The following is a 16,210-nucleotide window of genomic DNA, read 5'->3' as shown; positions in this document are numbered from 1 at the left end:
ATATTTTATATCAACAGAGAGAGACCATATCACGTATAGTAAAATCATAATCATTCTTCATTTTAAAATTTAATTTAATTGTCAAAATTCAATTATGGCATGCAGTTCGGCAAGAAATTTTATTTTTCGAAAATGTTGAGATTCTTAGAGTATCGTCACTGTCCTTAGGAACCCTTGTATGTCTAAATTCACTTTTTTTAAGGAAATGGATAAAAACTGTGTAACTTTTACATGATTGACAAGCACTTTTTAATACTTTTTATAGTTTAGATATTTGCCAAACCTTGTGATAAACATAAAGGGTGACCAATAATAATGATTTATGGCAGAAACATGACAATATGGCAACATTAGGTTTAGAAGGACAGCAGCGGTAACTTGTTTGTACTGTACATACATGTTAATTCTTGTTAATTTAATTTAATTCAAAATGTTAATTCAAAATGCTGAAAGAGGATGTCTCATCCTCTCATTTATAGAGAATAAATGATAAAGCAATTTGTCAACAATGATTAATTCTTTGTTTCCCATTAACTCTCAAAATCACAGCATACAGTAGCTAATGAGCATTAGAAACATACATTCCCTCTGTGAACTATACAGACTTCAAGTTGAAAGATGTAATCATGTAAATCAGCCGATGAGGCGTCTGGAAATGTGCAAGATTTGCACAAGTATAATTGCACAACATCCTTGTGTTCCTTTGTTTGATTAATGTGCCGGGCTTTTGCAAACTCAGATCCCCCAGCTACCCTCCTCCCGGCTGCGTGAAAAGCAAAAAGAAGCTCAAACCCGAGCAAGATGGCGTGTCAAAATCCCACCGTCTGTTGCGCCGAACGTGTTCCAGCACGGTGAAGCCAGAAATGGACAGCTGCGTGGGCAAGTCCCACAAGCTGCTGAGCCACTCCCTCTCCAGCGACCCACGCATGGAGCAACATCAGCCCCTCAAACAGCCCCACCGGCTGCTGCCGAGGCCCTGCTCGACTGCCGTGAAACCAGAGGACTGCCCCCCGCTGCGGCCTCACAAACTGTCGCCGCGGGCGAGCGCGCCGGAGCCTCGCTGCGAACACGCTGCGGGCAGCAACGATGGCGGTGCTTTAAAGCCCCACCGGCTCCTGAGTCGCTCGTGCTCGGGCAGCGTTCGGACTGAAGAGCTGGACGGCTTGAAGCACCACCACCGTCTGCTCAGCAGGTCTTACTCCAGCAGCACCAAGATAGGCAAAACAGACATCTTTAAAGAGCCTGTCACCGAGAGTAGACGCCTCTCCCTTACCTCAGGGCTTATCGGCATCCTGGCCCCTTCACTCTCTTCAACACCTCAGGTGATAAGTCTCAGAAAATACAGGTTTTTATAGACATGCTTATTGTGATTGGCCGTTTGCTGTGGCCTAATAAGATCAAGAACACATTAAAAGCAGTACAAACCACTAATAATCATAAGCTAATTTATTTAACGTGTATAACTTTATATTTATATAATGAATTCTTAGATCCTATTAGACAACTCTAAGTAAGCCATTTGGATGTTCACCAATGGTAGATGAGGGGGCTATTTGGAAACCTGTTAGGAATCTCATTATTGCTGCTGAAATTGTGCACTGCAGATTTAAAGTGAAAATAGGAGTGAATTAGTAATTTCTCTGACCAGGCATGGATGAGAGTTTCGGAGACAAAGTAGATGTTTGTGCCAACAGTTAAATTTTGAGCTTAAGGGGTTGAAAACTATTTTATGTATTTAGTTTAGAGGGAGCTCATACATTTTTGTGTCTTCTTGAGTAGCCAAACTTTGGAGCCAAATCCATTCCAGTCAGAGACAGAGGCTTCCTTGTGCAGGTAAAATCTATAGTTCTATACTATATATTGATGGATATGCATTTTTTTTAAAGCACACACACAAAAATGTATTTCATATGTATGTTCCTTACAGAGCAAACATATAATGTGACCTGTGGCACACAAGTCATATGGGCTTTCTAAATATCTATATTCTAAACATACATATGGTTGAAATGACATGAGGTGAAAATGTTTTTTGGGGGCGGTGTGAACTTTTCTTGCACTTGTGGGTTATTGTTGGAGTTGTTTTACAGTACTGCATTACAGTACTCTATATATGTTCACTTCTCTTGTAAATGCAGACCATAGAGTACGCAGAACAGCGTATCCCCGTACTGAACGAGTTCTGTGTGGTCTGTGATGAACCTCACGTGTTCCAAAATGGACCAATGCTCAGAGTAAGTATTTACTAGCACGTCTGAATCTGTGTAAATGCTCTTTACACTGAACGTATTTAACAAAGACGACTCTGATGCGTTTACAACTTAATGTAATACTTTTTAACACTTAACACTGTGAATTACCAACTCTGTTTAAAACATAAAATTCCATGTTACTTTACACGCGCATCCTTATGAGGGTTAAAGTAAAACAATGAAAATCCAGCTCAAATAAACCATTATTCATTAATAAAATAAATCATTAAGCTTAACAATGTGACATGTTTGTCCTCTGACTTTTTTATTACTCTAATTCCTCTTTGTAAAACAAATGCTGCTCTAAGAAGCACATTTTTACTTATTTATGAAATAGTTCAATGTTTTCCTTTTTTGTGTCTTTGCAGCCCACAGTGTGTGAGAGAGAGTTGTGTGTATTCGCCTTCCAAACGCTAGGGGTCATGAATGAGGCTGCCAATGAGATTGCCACTGGTGCTCAGGTATACAACTTGCTTTCAGTCATTCTTACACCGTGTGGGGCAAGACTCGACATAAGACAATAGAATGCATTGACACCATTATAAATGTAAATTTTGTTCCACACTGAATGCGGCGTGGTGCGACACGACAATCCCATCAGAACAAGCCGTGTGTCGTTTTGCGTCGCGTCTGGTGTGGACACGGTGTAGAATTAGGAAATCTGCAGACGTGTGCATGATAAACAGATTAAAAACTTGAGTGAGTGTGTGGAATTGAGTTTAAAACCATTCAGTGCATAAAGCTTTGTATGATAAAAGGAACATTTATTTTATCCAAAACATGTATGTATTTAGTTGCAATTTATTGTGATATCACTGGGACGAAACACAGTAATATACTGTAACTAAATTGAAATGGATTGCAGAACTGGATTGAACATGAAATGAACAAATTAACCAGTCTCTATTTGTAATGGCAGGTAGTAGACCTACTGGTCTCCATGTGCCGATCTGCACTGGAGTCTCCAAGGAAAGTTGTAATTTTTGAGCCATATCCCTCTGTTGTGGATCCTAATGACTCACAAACACTTGCCTTCAACCCCAGGGTACTTCTTCATTTATCTCACGAAGAACATTTAACATAATATTTAGTGCAATGTGAATATATGCAACATTCGTTGTTATATTTTCTTTCAGAAAAAGGACTATGATCGAGTGACGAGAGCTCTTGACAGTATCGCATCTTTCAGAGAAATGACACAGGTGAATACATTTGTATTGTCTTAAAGCTGAAGTGTGAAAATGTATTTACGTTGACAGGGAACTAATCAAGTATTATGAAAAAAATGTATTCGCCTCATCAGAACGACATAACATGTTGACCATTAACATTTCTGCTGCACAGGCTCCGTACCTGGAGATAAAGAAGCAAATGGACAAGCACGATCCACTGGCTCATCCACTGCTGCAGTGGTACGACACAATAACACTTCAAACATTATCTGTCGTTTAAGGATCCGTTAATATCACAGTAGTATTACACACTGTACATTTGCCAGTCAGTATAAGCTTATGAAGTACTACTATTTGATAAAGACATCTACGGTCAGAGGTTGTGGGGAATATGACATGGTTGATGAAGTCACTTTTCTTTACAGGGTGATATCCAGTAACAGGTCACACATAGTGAAGCTTACTGTTACTAGAGTAAGTCTTTGATCTTTTTTTTATTTCTATTAGCAAAAAAGAAAAGAATTCCCGCACAATACCAGTGCTTGCACAGAGGTCAATTTAATGAGTATAACAACGTTTGTCTTTCATCAGGCATATACCAAGGTCATGAGACCCACACGTTGTTATACTAATTCAATTAACCTCTTTGAAAGCACTGGTTGTGTGCGGGACTTCTTTTCTGTTTTGCTTATATTTGGACCTGTTGGTCTTTTTTCCTACGCACCTATCCATTAACTACAGATGTGCGAGAATTGACTGTTAATTGACTTTTATTTCTATTAGAAAGTAGAAAGAAAATGTGTTTCTGAGATCAATTCAAGTCGTCTAGGTTAAGATGATTAAGAGTTAAACATGGAATGATTATTCTCTCATAAAATTCAGAAGACAGACAGAACTTTGAATCTTATAGAAAATAGAAAGTGATACTTCACCCCAAAATGAAAATTCTATCCATAGGAAAAAATACTTTATACATTTTTTTGTTCTTTTGAAAACAAAAGACATTTTGAAGAATGTAGGAAAGTAAACAGTTCTGGGGCACATTTGACTACCATTGTATTTGTTCCTACTCTGGTTATAAGCATTCTTCCAAATATCTTTCTCTGCGTTAATCAGAACAAATAAATGTATACAGATTTGGAACAACTCGAAGGTGAGTACGTGACGACAGAATTTTCATTTTTGGGTGAAGTATCCCTTTAATGTCTCAAGAATATGTACTTATATCTCGTTTCTATCATGATAGCAACTGAAGTTCATGCACACACCCCACCAGTTCCTCCTGCTCAGCAGTCCACCTGCCAAAGAATCCAACTTTCGAGCTGCCAAAGGCCTCTTCGGGAGTACCTTTGCCTTTCAGTAGGTTATATTTTAAACACCTAGTATAGATAAAAGAATATTAAAACCTCTAGTTGTCTCTTTTATGACAAGATTCGTGTAGTTGTTGGTGCTGGTATTAAACAAAATGTTATATAATGGTAGAACTGCACAGTGCACACACAAAGTTGAGCTTTTGACTCCTAGAACAAAATCTGTACCGCTAAGTCACTTATTCTGTCCAAGAACCAAGGAAGGGCCGCCAGACAGATGTTTAAATCAAATACAATATAATAGCATGGATGATGTTTTAGACAAACATTACAGGTGAAAATGTTAATATTATGACATAAAAATAAAACTACAGTTGAACAGACGTACAGCCATTTATTGACTTAAAACACCAGACTCTGTATTGATTATTTTAAATTCTGAAAAGAAAAACTGACTCATTTATTTTCTTTTACTAACAGTGGATCACACATAGAAAATTGGCACTCCATTCTGAGAAACGGTTTGGTTGTGGCATCAAACACAAGGCTTCAGGTATTCAGTTCTTGAAAGAGTATGCATATGGTTTCTATAGCCCAAGTTTTTAAAGTGACAAATTATGAAAGGTGTTGAGGGAAAAGATTTGGTTAATATTTTTAAACATACTGTGTTTTAATGTAATATATTTGTATCTAATTTAACTATGGATGTGTTAATATAAATGTTAGTTAATATTTACTGTTAATATCTAATTAAACCAGAACAAAAATATTGAATGATATATTCATGCCTAATACGTTATTGTATGCTCAGTACACTTCTATAAAATTAGAACACTACGATGCAAATTTTTTCTAGATACTGTATATGCGAGGGGGAACCAAATATACAGTATGTGATATATATATATATATATACAAATATTTGGGATTTTTTGGTAAAAGGTTTATTTACAAGATCAATCCACAGTTGCAGTGCCTTAAAACTGACGTTTTAGCAAAATAAAAAATGTTTGAAAATAATTGAGTAATTCCACACCAAAGCGAAACATTGTTTTGTTTGCAGCTCCACGGCGCTATCTATGGCATTGGAATCTATCTCAGTCCATTATCAAGCATATCCTTTGGCTACTCAGGTCTTCATACCATACAGTACATTAAAAGCCTTAATCCATTTAAATGTATGTATTTGTTTGACACATTGTGGCTTTTTTGAATAGGGATGAATAAAAAACAGCAGAAAGTTGCTTCAAAAGATGAAACCGCTGCCAATAAGTCCAATATTCATTTGCAGGTATATTTCATCAGGTGACATCATAGATGCAATGATACATTTCTTAAGGACTTGATGAAAATGCTCCACATGCGCATAGCTCAGACTAATTGTTTGGTATTTTCCTTTAGGCACAAAAGAAAGGCCAGAACCCGCAGTTTCTGCAGAGTCGTAACCTGAAATGCATAGCCTTATGTGAAGGTTCGGTCTCTGACTCTAATGCTCTTTACACAGATTTACAACATCATCTGTAATCTTCCTTGTTAACTCTCCTTTCATTTCTTTATAGTTATTACATCTCCAGACCTGCACAAGCATGGTGACATCTGGGTAGTTCCAAACACAGATCATGTCTGCACACGTTTTTTCTTTGTGTAAGTACAGTTCCCAGTACAGTAATGTAAATAATAATTTGATCCCCTGCTGATTTTGTAAGTTTGCCTGCTTACAAATAAATGAAGGTTCTATATCAGTTCAAATAAACCTCATACAAATTAGAGACAGAATATCAAAAATGAATCGGGAGAAAAAAATCATATAAATGTTATAAATTGATTTGCATTTCAGTGAAATAAGTATGTGTTCCCCTACCAAGCAGCAAGAATTCTGGCTCCACAGATTGGTTATGTGCCTATATGGACCACAGATTAGTCCTGTCTCTTTACGAAAGTACCTCGAAGTTAGCTTGTTATGTATAATCGGTATCTTTCATTTCAACCTCCCCACCACAATGGTCAAGACCAAATACGTTCCAAAGGATGTCAGGGACAAGATTGTAGAGCAGCACAATCCTTGAATAGGCTACAGACAGACGCTTGGTGAGAAGGAGACAACTGTTGGTACGATTATAATTTTTTCTTATTTGGAAATAGAAGAAATACAAAATAACCTTGGACTGGAGCTCCCTGTAAGATTTCCTCAATGGGGTAAAGATGATCATGAGAAAGGTTAAAGATCAGCCCAGAACTACACGGAAGCTTGTTTATGATTTCAGCAGGGACCACAGTTAACAAGCAAACCATCGGTAACACACTATGTCACAATAGATTGAAATCCAGAAGCACCCACAAGGTCCTCCTGCTCAAGAAGACCCACCTGGCTTGTCTGAAGTTTGACAATGAACATTGTTTCAAAAAAGGCTTTGGAGAAAGTGTATGGTGTTGCCAAACAGGAAGAAAATGTACTCCTGTTTTTGGAGGGAGAGAAAGGCTGACTATGATCCCAAGAACACCATCCCTAAAGAGAAGGACATTTTTGTAAACATTATGCTTTAGGGCTTTTTTCTGCTCGGGTACAGGATGACTTCACCACATTGAGGGGCTGAGGGACGGACCCATGTACAGTAAAAAATGTTGGGCAAGAACCTCCTCCACCCCATGGGTCGTGGATGTGCCTTTAACACGACAAAGACCCAAAACATATTGCCAAGACAACCAAAGAGTGGCTTAAGGAGAAGCACATTAAATATCCTAGCCAGTCTCTAGACCCTAACCCAAAAGAAAATCTGTGAAGGAGGCTAAACAAGTTGCTGAGTGACAGCCAAGAAACCTTAAAGATTCCCAGAGGAGTGGAATAAAATGTATCCCGACACATGTGCAAACCTGGTGACCAACTATCAGAAATGTCTGACCTCTGAACTTACAAGAGAAACCCCAAAGTTATGTTTTGCTCAGGGATCAAATACTTATTTCACTGACTGAAATCTATGCTTTATATTTATTACCTTTATATAAAATTTTTCCCCTGATTTTTTTTATTCTGTCTCTATCAGTTAAAATAAGCCTACCATAGAAATTATAGACCCTTCATTTCTTTGTAAGCGGCCAATCTTTAAAAATCAGCAGGGGATCAAATATTAGTAATTTCCCCCAATGTAAATACTGTATTCTTTTCAGTATATGTGTGTCTTATTTTACTGTTCTCTTTGTCTCTTTGTTTTTATCAACTAGTTATGAGGACGGACAGGTAGGTGACACAAGTATAAACACACAGGACCCTGGTATTAACAGGGAGATCCTTCGAGTCATCGGCAATCAAACAGCTACTGGATAAGAGTTTAACACAATATTGCTGCCTTGACCTCGTTCTCAAAGCTGGACATTTGAGCGTTGGAGGTCAACACCATATGTATTTTTTGTCACCACAGAAAACAGAATAAAGAACATCTCTGAAATACACTATTTATACTATTCCCCTGGGATATACTGTATGTATATTTACACTGGCTATTCAAACTCTTACCATTTTGCTAAGTTTATAAAACAAAAAGTACATTTTAAAAGAGCATGGTACGTCTTTCAGTTCAACTGATTGAATACTTATTTTTTTTGTAAAGAATGCAAAACAATGGAAACAATTTAATTAATATTTTGAGACTTTACTGGAGAAAATACAATATTCCTGTGTGGATATGCGCCATCTGACCTTGTTTACTAAGAGTTGTACTTGTTAAAGTACATTCATTTGTGTATACAAAAGGTGTCTATATGCACTTTATTTTTCTTAATGTATGATAGCGGTTTCAAACTTCCATGTAATCCCAAATGCCTTTCAGAGACAGAAGTATCTATTGTTTGACAGTGCTGAACACAAGCAAGATCTTGAAGACAGAGTATTTGGAGATGATGACAAATGTACATCTGTGTATGTCAAGCTACTTTAAAGTAGCCGTCAGTTTACAATTTCTAAAGGTCTCCATTTAGAACTTGCCCAACCTATCACATCATAAACTATAATTCATTCAAAATATTCAAAGCATTTTTCATTGAGGAGTGAATATATATAACAAGATATAAAAAAATAAAACAACAAAAAACAAACAAAAAATACAATATATTTGGCAGCAACAAGTAAAAATAAGATGCATGCTGCTTTCCTTACCTTTTCAACAAACCATTTGGTTTTCTTTGGTATGACTCTAGAATTTTGATAAAGAAAAAAGTTGGCACCCAATTGTAAGATGTCTTTGAATATTTCAATCCTTTTTTGTACTGTGATTTTAAGGCAGAATAAGTGTTTGCTGCTTTGGTTGTTTATACATTGTAATGTATTAACGGAAGGTTCAAATGTGTGAGTATTCTGTTTTTGCAATTCTTTATAGTGATGTTTAGACATCTCTGTGGTTGTTTATTTTACTTTCCAAACATAAATTAAATTGTTAAATTCTCTAAATCTTTTCTTGAAAAGGAATGACAGTCACCTAATAATATAGGTATAAAGAATTTGTATATATAGGTGGCAGATGTGGTTACAAATTTTTTATCTGTATTTAGAATGCCATTTGAGGAAATGCAACTTTTACAAGTGAAAATGTAGCAACACAAATGTTTTTCACTTATTCTTGGGCAGAATTATGGGTTTTTATTGAACTACAGGCACATTAAAATGTGGTATTTATCATTTTGTGTGCAAAAAAGCATTCTGTTTTTAACATCGTTGAAATGCTTGTTACTCTACATGATGTTAAGTTGCCATATATATCTCACTTGAATCCATTTACACATTTGACTACTTGCGCTTATTTCCAGAACTACTAAGAGTGCATTGATGCTGCGTTGTTACAAACCATAATTAGTTAAAATATGTACAGAACCAACAGATATGTTGTACATTTACCTTATTTGGGTAAAATAAACCCAGCATAGGGTTGGTTTTGTCCATATTTCACCCAACTTTGGGTTAAAAACCCAACATGAGTTTATGGTGTTCCCTAGAAATCAAACCCATGGCCATGCATCTAACACAATGCTCTACCAGCTGAGCAAAAATTCAATATTCAAATTTAGATTAAAATGATCGGAATGTTAACAGCTTAGTATTACAATAAATAAGGTGAAAGTTAAATAAGTATTGTCAAGTTTTTCATTAAAAAAAGGGGATGCAAGTTGTTCACAGATTTATCACTCGAGTGTTTGTGTATCCAATTACCTAACTAGTTATGGAGGTAAAATAATTCTAAATTATAATCCTTAAATCATTACCTTTGGGGTTTTCACATGCATACACACTCCTTATCACAACTGCTTCATAACAGCTCAACTTATTTACTTGACCATCATTGTTAAAACTGTTCATATGTGATGATAGCTGTCGGAAACGTTTTGTACATTTCACACACTTTGGTGGAAAACCATGCTACTTAGCATTTGGTGCCTTACCGATATGGATTTAACGGCAAACGTGACAATACTGTCATATATGAAAATACTGTAAAATGTGTAAATAATGCCACATCAACATGAATGCCAAATATTTTCAGTAGTATGTTTTTATTTTTACCTTATTTTGCGAACTGATCAAGCTTTTCGTCTTTTTACAAGTTATGGAAATAGCAGCTTATGTACCTGTTTATGTTCATTAAATCCAGATTTGCCTATAAACATACACCTTTGCATTTTTTTCTTTCTAACTGAAACTAGAAATAAGATGAAAAATGGAAATTACAATTACATGTTAAACTCTAAATACTGCAGTATGCAGACAGTATCATATTGTCATCTTTTATCCTCCACTTCATAATGCAAATTCATTTTGTTCCAGCCAAACAACAGTATACAAAAGAGAAAGTGTAAATGAAAAGCAATTTTTGTGGAATATGCGAATTGCTTCAGACTGGCTTTTTAAATGTTTGTTCTTTGAGGCACAAATACAATTTACTCTTTGGTTTAGCTATTGTTGCTTCTTTTGAAGTAACTACTGTATATACTGTATAGATACTCTTGGACAGATTTGGAGATGATGGATTAAATGATCACTATTTTAAGTGGACGCATTCAGTGGGCCTTTCTTTGTTATCGTTTAATTACACTCTTGTCTAAGTAAATGTAGCATAACCGTGGTGTTCAGTCTTCAGTTCACACTGACTCATTAAATGATGTTTGCTATATAGTGTTGATTTAATGATACAGCATAAAACATTTGTATAAACAAAACACCCAAATACAGCAGTAGTGTTAAAAAAAAACTAGCTATGTCTATGCTTATGTGGCTCTATCATATTTTATAATTTCCCCCAATGAAACATTTTTTACCTTGATTTTCTATTTCACTTATTTAAGCCCCATTTTTCCCAATTATTCACATATTTACATATAAAGAGTAAATCATGTTGTGCTGTGATTAAAAAGTCTAACTTAACATTTTTCTAAATCTCTATCCTTGTTTATTTAAAAGGCTTCTGGTTGCATGAGAAATACATTCTGCTTATGTAATAAGTTTAGTAACCATAGTAACTATGTAAAAGAGTAACAAATTCAATAAATTCCCTTTACTTTCAGTTCATCTTGGACTCGTTTCAGGTACTCCGGATCCGGGTAACCGTAACTAAAATAAATAAAACACCATTAAAACAGTCAATCTCAACATTGTTAAATAGTCATGTACGAAATTTCTAAACACCCATATTGTTTACGTACTATGTTGGCCCCCCAGTACGAGATGTTTTATGGTGAATGTCATTCCAGGTGACAACGTTATTCCTTCCAGTGGTGGAGGAACGACCAATAGTGAAAGTGAGTCGCTGGTCAAATGCCCTTTTCAGAAGCTTCTGTACTTTCCTGCCCTCTGATGAATCAGGGAGGTAAGCTGTGCGAGATGCTCCCTGGTAAGACTGGCCTGGGTTGGGGTGTTCACCCTGCGTAGTAAAATAACGTTTAAATGTGCAATATAAAGGAGTATTTTTGGTGGGAGCTGTATATTTTGGTGCATCTCACCTCCTGAATTCCGCTTGGTATGTTGTAGTGAATTATGATTGTTCCATTTCTCTCATATCCAGGTAAGGATGAGTTATCGCTCGAGACATTCATGGTTCCTCCTTTCGGCTGTGTGCCCATAAGACTGCCGTACATCTCTCCACAAACTGGACAGATAGGTTTTAGCTGGAAAGCACTCTTCAAGCAGCCTTTACAAAAGCAGTGCTTGCATTTAGGCAAGACTTCACAGTCACCCATACTGATTGTATCCAGACAAATAGGACATGTCTCCTGTTTGGCTTCGACTGTTGCATTCTTTTGCATCGCTTGTCGTGTATCATGTGTACCATAGTGTCTTGCCGTATTTGGGACTTTGTTCCGTGAAGAGCCTTTATCACTTAAAATCGTCTCAAATCTCTCAAGGCTAATGAAGCTACCGGTCAGCATCAGCTTATCTCTACCGGTGTCAATCATGAGATCTGGAAAGTCTGCACTGACCCGGTCAATCATTTTTGGATGTGAATCGTATTGTCGGCTTTGCAGCCCTGTTGCAGTTTTCTGATATAACGTTATGAACTCTTCTCGCGCAAGTTGAGCATGAATGTTCTGTCCAGTCAGAGAGGAAAAGGTCACGTGTCCATTGCGTTCTTCAATTTCGACGTGATTCCTCGTGATTCTTTCAAACTGCTCCGATTTGATTTTTTTGATGTAACGCATGACAGTCTCATCCACCTCAACTGCTCGATCCGATGGCGAGGAGCGACTCCGGGCTGACCCCAGACCTGCTGAGGCGTAGCTTCTCATATTCATCTCATCTTTTGAATGGACACTATATGTATCGTGTGCAGTTAGTACATAATGAAACATTTTGTTTACATCTTCGAATGTGCCGCTGGAAACGTAACCGCCTTTACGTTCAACTGTAGCATTCACGTCTTGAAGTGACGTACGGCGTCTGGCGGGTGGATCGTTATAAAGTCTCACCGCGTTAAATATCTGGAAAGAAGATGAGACTGTAAAAACGTCATAACAAATAAGAACTTGACGTACCAACGCAGTTTTTCTACGTCCACCCCTTTTTGTTTTATTTATTGGCAAACTTACCTCTGGTAATGGCGAGCTCGACATCTTGTTACTACGAATGGCTTTCTAGAAGTTGTCAAGGTAATCAAAACAAAACACCGCCACAAACTACACACGATAACAATAATGCAGATTGCCGAAAAACCTTTTCCCATTCTCATCCACCGAAGGAGAACAGTTGATCTTTTCTTTTAATGTCACTTAAATTATTGTTTACTTTGACTGCAACCATGCATGCGCGGTTTTGACTCGAAGGGAGACGTCTACCTCCACTGGGCATGCGCACTTCAATACCGCATACTTTTTGTCACGCTGAAAACAGTTGATTAAGATTTTTTTATTATTGTAAGGCTATGCTTAGGGTTTTGGTAGGTTTGGACGTTAGCTAATGTAAGTTATCGTCATTATATAGCGAGATATTGTATCCCTTCTAGCTTTACTTTCATTTCTGAAACAGGAAATAAGTTACGTGTATGCAGTGTTGCCAGATTGGGTGGACAATTTCGAGCACAAAGGCTCACTAAAACCCGCCCACACCAACAAAAACCAGCCCAAATTTTGACTGCCAAAATAGAGTGATTGAAATGTATTGCAATGTCAATCAACGTTAATAACGATCATTTTATCTCCTTAAAACGAAGTATGACAACATGACAGAATATAATAAAAAACTGGAAAACAGATAAAACGGATCAAACATAGCAAATGTATTACAGTTAGGAAATATGTGTGCAGAAACCACTTCAAAGCACAATCAAGAAATTAACCAATGACTTAACCTGCAAAAAACACTTATGCTTAGGCCTATGTGAATATTTGTGCAACAAGTTTTACATTTTTTTCATTCTACACACATCACGGCAGCAAAAAAATTATAATTCATTGATAGATAGACAGAACAAAACAGAATAGCAGCAACAAAATGTGCTTGCCTTTATGTGCCTGAACATCTGACAGAACTGCAGTAGCCTAACGTCAAATATATATTGCAGAACACATAATGCATAATATAGCAAGCAAGTCAGAAGCTGTCAAGGACGACCTATGCCAGAGTAATTTAATGAAGGCCTACAGTCTGTACCGTTTAAAGGTGTGCTGACGATGAACAGAGAGTTAATCCCATTTAGTTTGATTTTATTAAATCATTACACTGTGCTCTGAATTCAGTAATAGTTATATTTGCAAAGTCTTCGACTCGTTTGTCACGTTTGTAATCCACGTTGTGAGATTTGAGTTACTCAACCTACCGTGCAACATATATTTGGGCCACTTTGACATTGCGATCGCTTCAATATACAAAATCTGGTCCTTTTTCGCGCCAAAACGCAGTCACTCACGAGTCATGACATCTCAACGGTAGATTGATTGACAGTCTCCCTATTCCATACATGATTGGTTAAACTGAACCTACAAGGGCCGTGTTAAGGAATCACGTGTTTATGACTGCACTCGCTAAAAATGATTTTCGAACATTTTGAAATAACTTGAAATAAAAAAGTTTGCTTGGGCGGGTTTTTCATTTCTTAAGTCGCCCCTATTTTTTCCAACCGCCCGATGCATTTTATTCCGTCTAACACAGTGCTAACCTAAATTATACATTATGTGTGAACATGTCATCTTGTATTTCTATGGTTGAGTTCAATAAAAAACACGTTAAAAAGAATTGGGCGGAGGATCCCGCCCAATCTGGCAACGCTGAGTGTATGGGTTCTTTCTAAACGTATTCCCGCCTCCTGGTTGGCTACTTACAAGCAGTCGGTGGTTGGACAGTTGAGGTAGCCATAGCAACCACAGCACGTTTTAGCTCAAATGTTGCAGAAGAGTACCACCAGTAGGGGTAACGGTTATAGAGTTGAAAATGTGTGTATATACATGTTAAAAATAGAACACATTTCTATGATAAGTTAAAAATCATTTTTGATTATTTGGGTATTTGGTTCAAACATCATCCAAAAAGTGATTCAGTATGAAAACTGGCCACACCCCCTTCAAATTTCTTTCTCTGACTTGTACACAGAGATCTCTTACACACAAATAATATCATTCAAAATCTCCTTCCATCATTAACATCTCAACAGGTTGTGCAAATCTGTACATTTAGCTCATCACTTTTCCATCACAGCCAAGATTTCTACCGCCAAAAGCTAAAAGAACACTTAGTAAATGCAAAAGAACTGAACAACTAAACACAATGCGGGGTACTAAAGAGAAAAAGCTAAGCAAAAAAGCATCCAAACTTTCGAATACACTACAAAATAATCACCTGAGACCCCTCCAGAACGTCTTTGGTAAAGCATCATCAGGAAACCCCATTAGGACATGAGACTGTAAAACACCGTAGAACACCACTATGGATTAAAAGAAAGTCTGCGTGATCAAAATATTTATAATAATTCAATCGTGCATGTGGTGCAAACATGAATGGATAGAAACACTGAGCGAATTCTTGACTCTTTTACCTCTTGCAAAAACAGTCAAGTTCAGATGTATGTTCTTCAGAAAAACACTAGATGGCAGTGGAGTTATTTGAGATTTGACGCAACGGCGCATTCTCTGTCTATATGATCGCTAGATGGCAGAAGAGTTCTCTTTTGTGTTAAACTGATTACAACCCAACCTGCTGTTTAATAATAAGGTAACAGTTAGACTTTCATTTCCACAACACACATCAAGCAAATTCATGCCAAAATCGATTGTTACAGCACCTTCTCCTAATGTTTTTCCTTTCTGACCAGCAGCACTTAATAGCCTACATGGCACAGGCTGTCTTACACTCGCCCGGCTAAGACAACTGTCACCCAAATCCCACATTTCATCTTAACTCATTGTTAGTCGTTGTTTGTATTAGTTTACATTAAACTTAAGATGGAAAATGTATTTCCACATGTTCTACATGTGTTTTTTAATGTAAGCTATGGGTTGTTGCATTGCACGTCTGGCTAACTTCTAATTCTAAAGGGTGGACTCTAATTGGAGTGAGACTGCACCAATGATGGTCCTGTCGGATATCACACAATCGGCCACCTGCACATGACACAAATTATGTGTCCTTACAAGACGACTCGTCAACGACTATTTGGGACATTTTTGAAAGCAGGAGGACAGCCAGCCAAACGGGGCTCTCGTTCATCACAGTATGTATGCTCGGAGAAAGTAAATATTGTACTACATGTATGAGTTAGGAACTTCCTTCATTAAAGTATTTTTTTGTCGATTTTGTTAAGTTGTTTTGTAAATGTTAAAACAAATTTAGATGTTTCTATTCCATACATTTGGTAGCGTTTAAATTCATAGTCCGCTATTCTACCCAATATATGTTTAATTTATATGATATTGATATTATTGAAAATGTTCTGATAATGAGTGTAGGCTATTAAAATAGTGTGTTGTGTTGTTTTAAAATAGAAAATAGATTTGAACGTTTTGAAGGACC

The 16,210-nt window shown here is 36.9% G+C and overlaps 2 protein-coding genes across 2 annotated transcripts in view; one reads left to right on the top strand and one right to left on the bottom strand.

The window, feature by feature from the left end:
* The window catches only part of parp8 (poly (ADP-ribose) polymerase family, member 8), a 32,737-nt gene extending 22,357 nt beyond the window's left edge, over positions 1–10,380 (top strand). The window contains exons 12-26 of the mRNA XM_079447723.1: positions 740–1,322; positions 1,780–1,833; positions 2,139–2,234; positions 2,621–2,713; positions 3,172–3,297; positions 3,389–3,454; positions 3,597–3,664; positions 3,850–3,898; positions 4,671–4,783; positions 5,215–5,287; positions 5,798–5,867; positions 5,952–6,025; positions 6,136–6,205; positions 6,294–6,378; positions 7,954–10,380. Coding sequence (XP_079303849.1) covers positions 740–1,322; positions 1,780–1,833; positions 2,139–2,234; positions 2,621–2,713; positions 3,172–3,297; positions 3,389–3,454; positions 3,597–3,664; positions 3,850–3,898; positions 4,671–4,783; positions 5,215–5,287; positions 5,798–5,867; positions 5,952–6,025; positions 6,136–6,205; positions 6,294–6,378; positions 7,954–8,056 — 1,723 coding nt within the window. The 3' untranslated portion in view covers positions 8,057–10,380. The remainder of the gene's footprint in view (positions 1–739; positions 1,323–1,779; positions 1,834–2,138; positions 2,235–2,620; positions 2,714–3,171; positions 3,298–3,388; positions 3,455–3,596; positions 3,665–3,849; positions 3,899–4,670; positions 4,784–5,214; positions 5,288–5,797; positions 5,868–5,951; positions 6,026–6,135; positions 6,206–6,293; positions 6,379–7,953) is intronic.
* LOC306889067 (E3 ubiquitin-protein ligase DTX3L) lies at positions 10,260–13,265 on the bottom strand. The gene is made up of 4 exons (XM_079447737.1): positions 12,799–13,265; positions 11,716–12,690; positions 11,419–11,636; positions 10,260–11,326 (listed from the first exon to the last, which is right to left on the bottom strand). The coding sequence occupies exons 1-4, from the start codon at positions 12,820–12,822 to the stop codon at positions 11,257–11,259; spliced, it is 1,287 nt and encodes a 428-aa protein (XP_079303863.1). The 5' UTR covers positions 12,823–13,265; the 3' UTR covers positions 10,260–11,256.
* Between the last annotated feature and the right edge of the window lie 2,945 nt (positions 13,266–16,210).

This window comes from Barbatula barbatula (genome assembly GCF_947034865.1).
Source record: "Barbatula barbatula genome assembly, chromosome: 2".
Classification (NCBI taxonomy): Eukaryota; Metazoa; Chordata; class Actinopteri; order Cypriniformes; family Nemacheilidae; genus Barbatula; species Barbatula barbatula.
The sequence above is the reverse complement of the archived record's forward strand: the minus strand, read 5'-3'. Positions and strand labels throughout refer to the sequence as shown.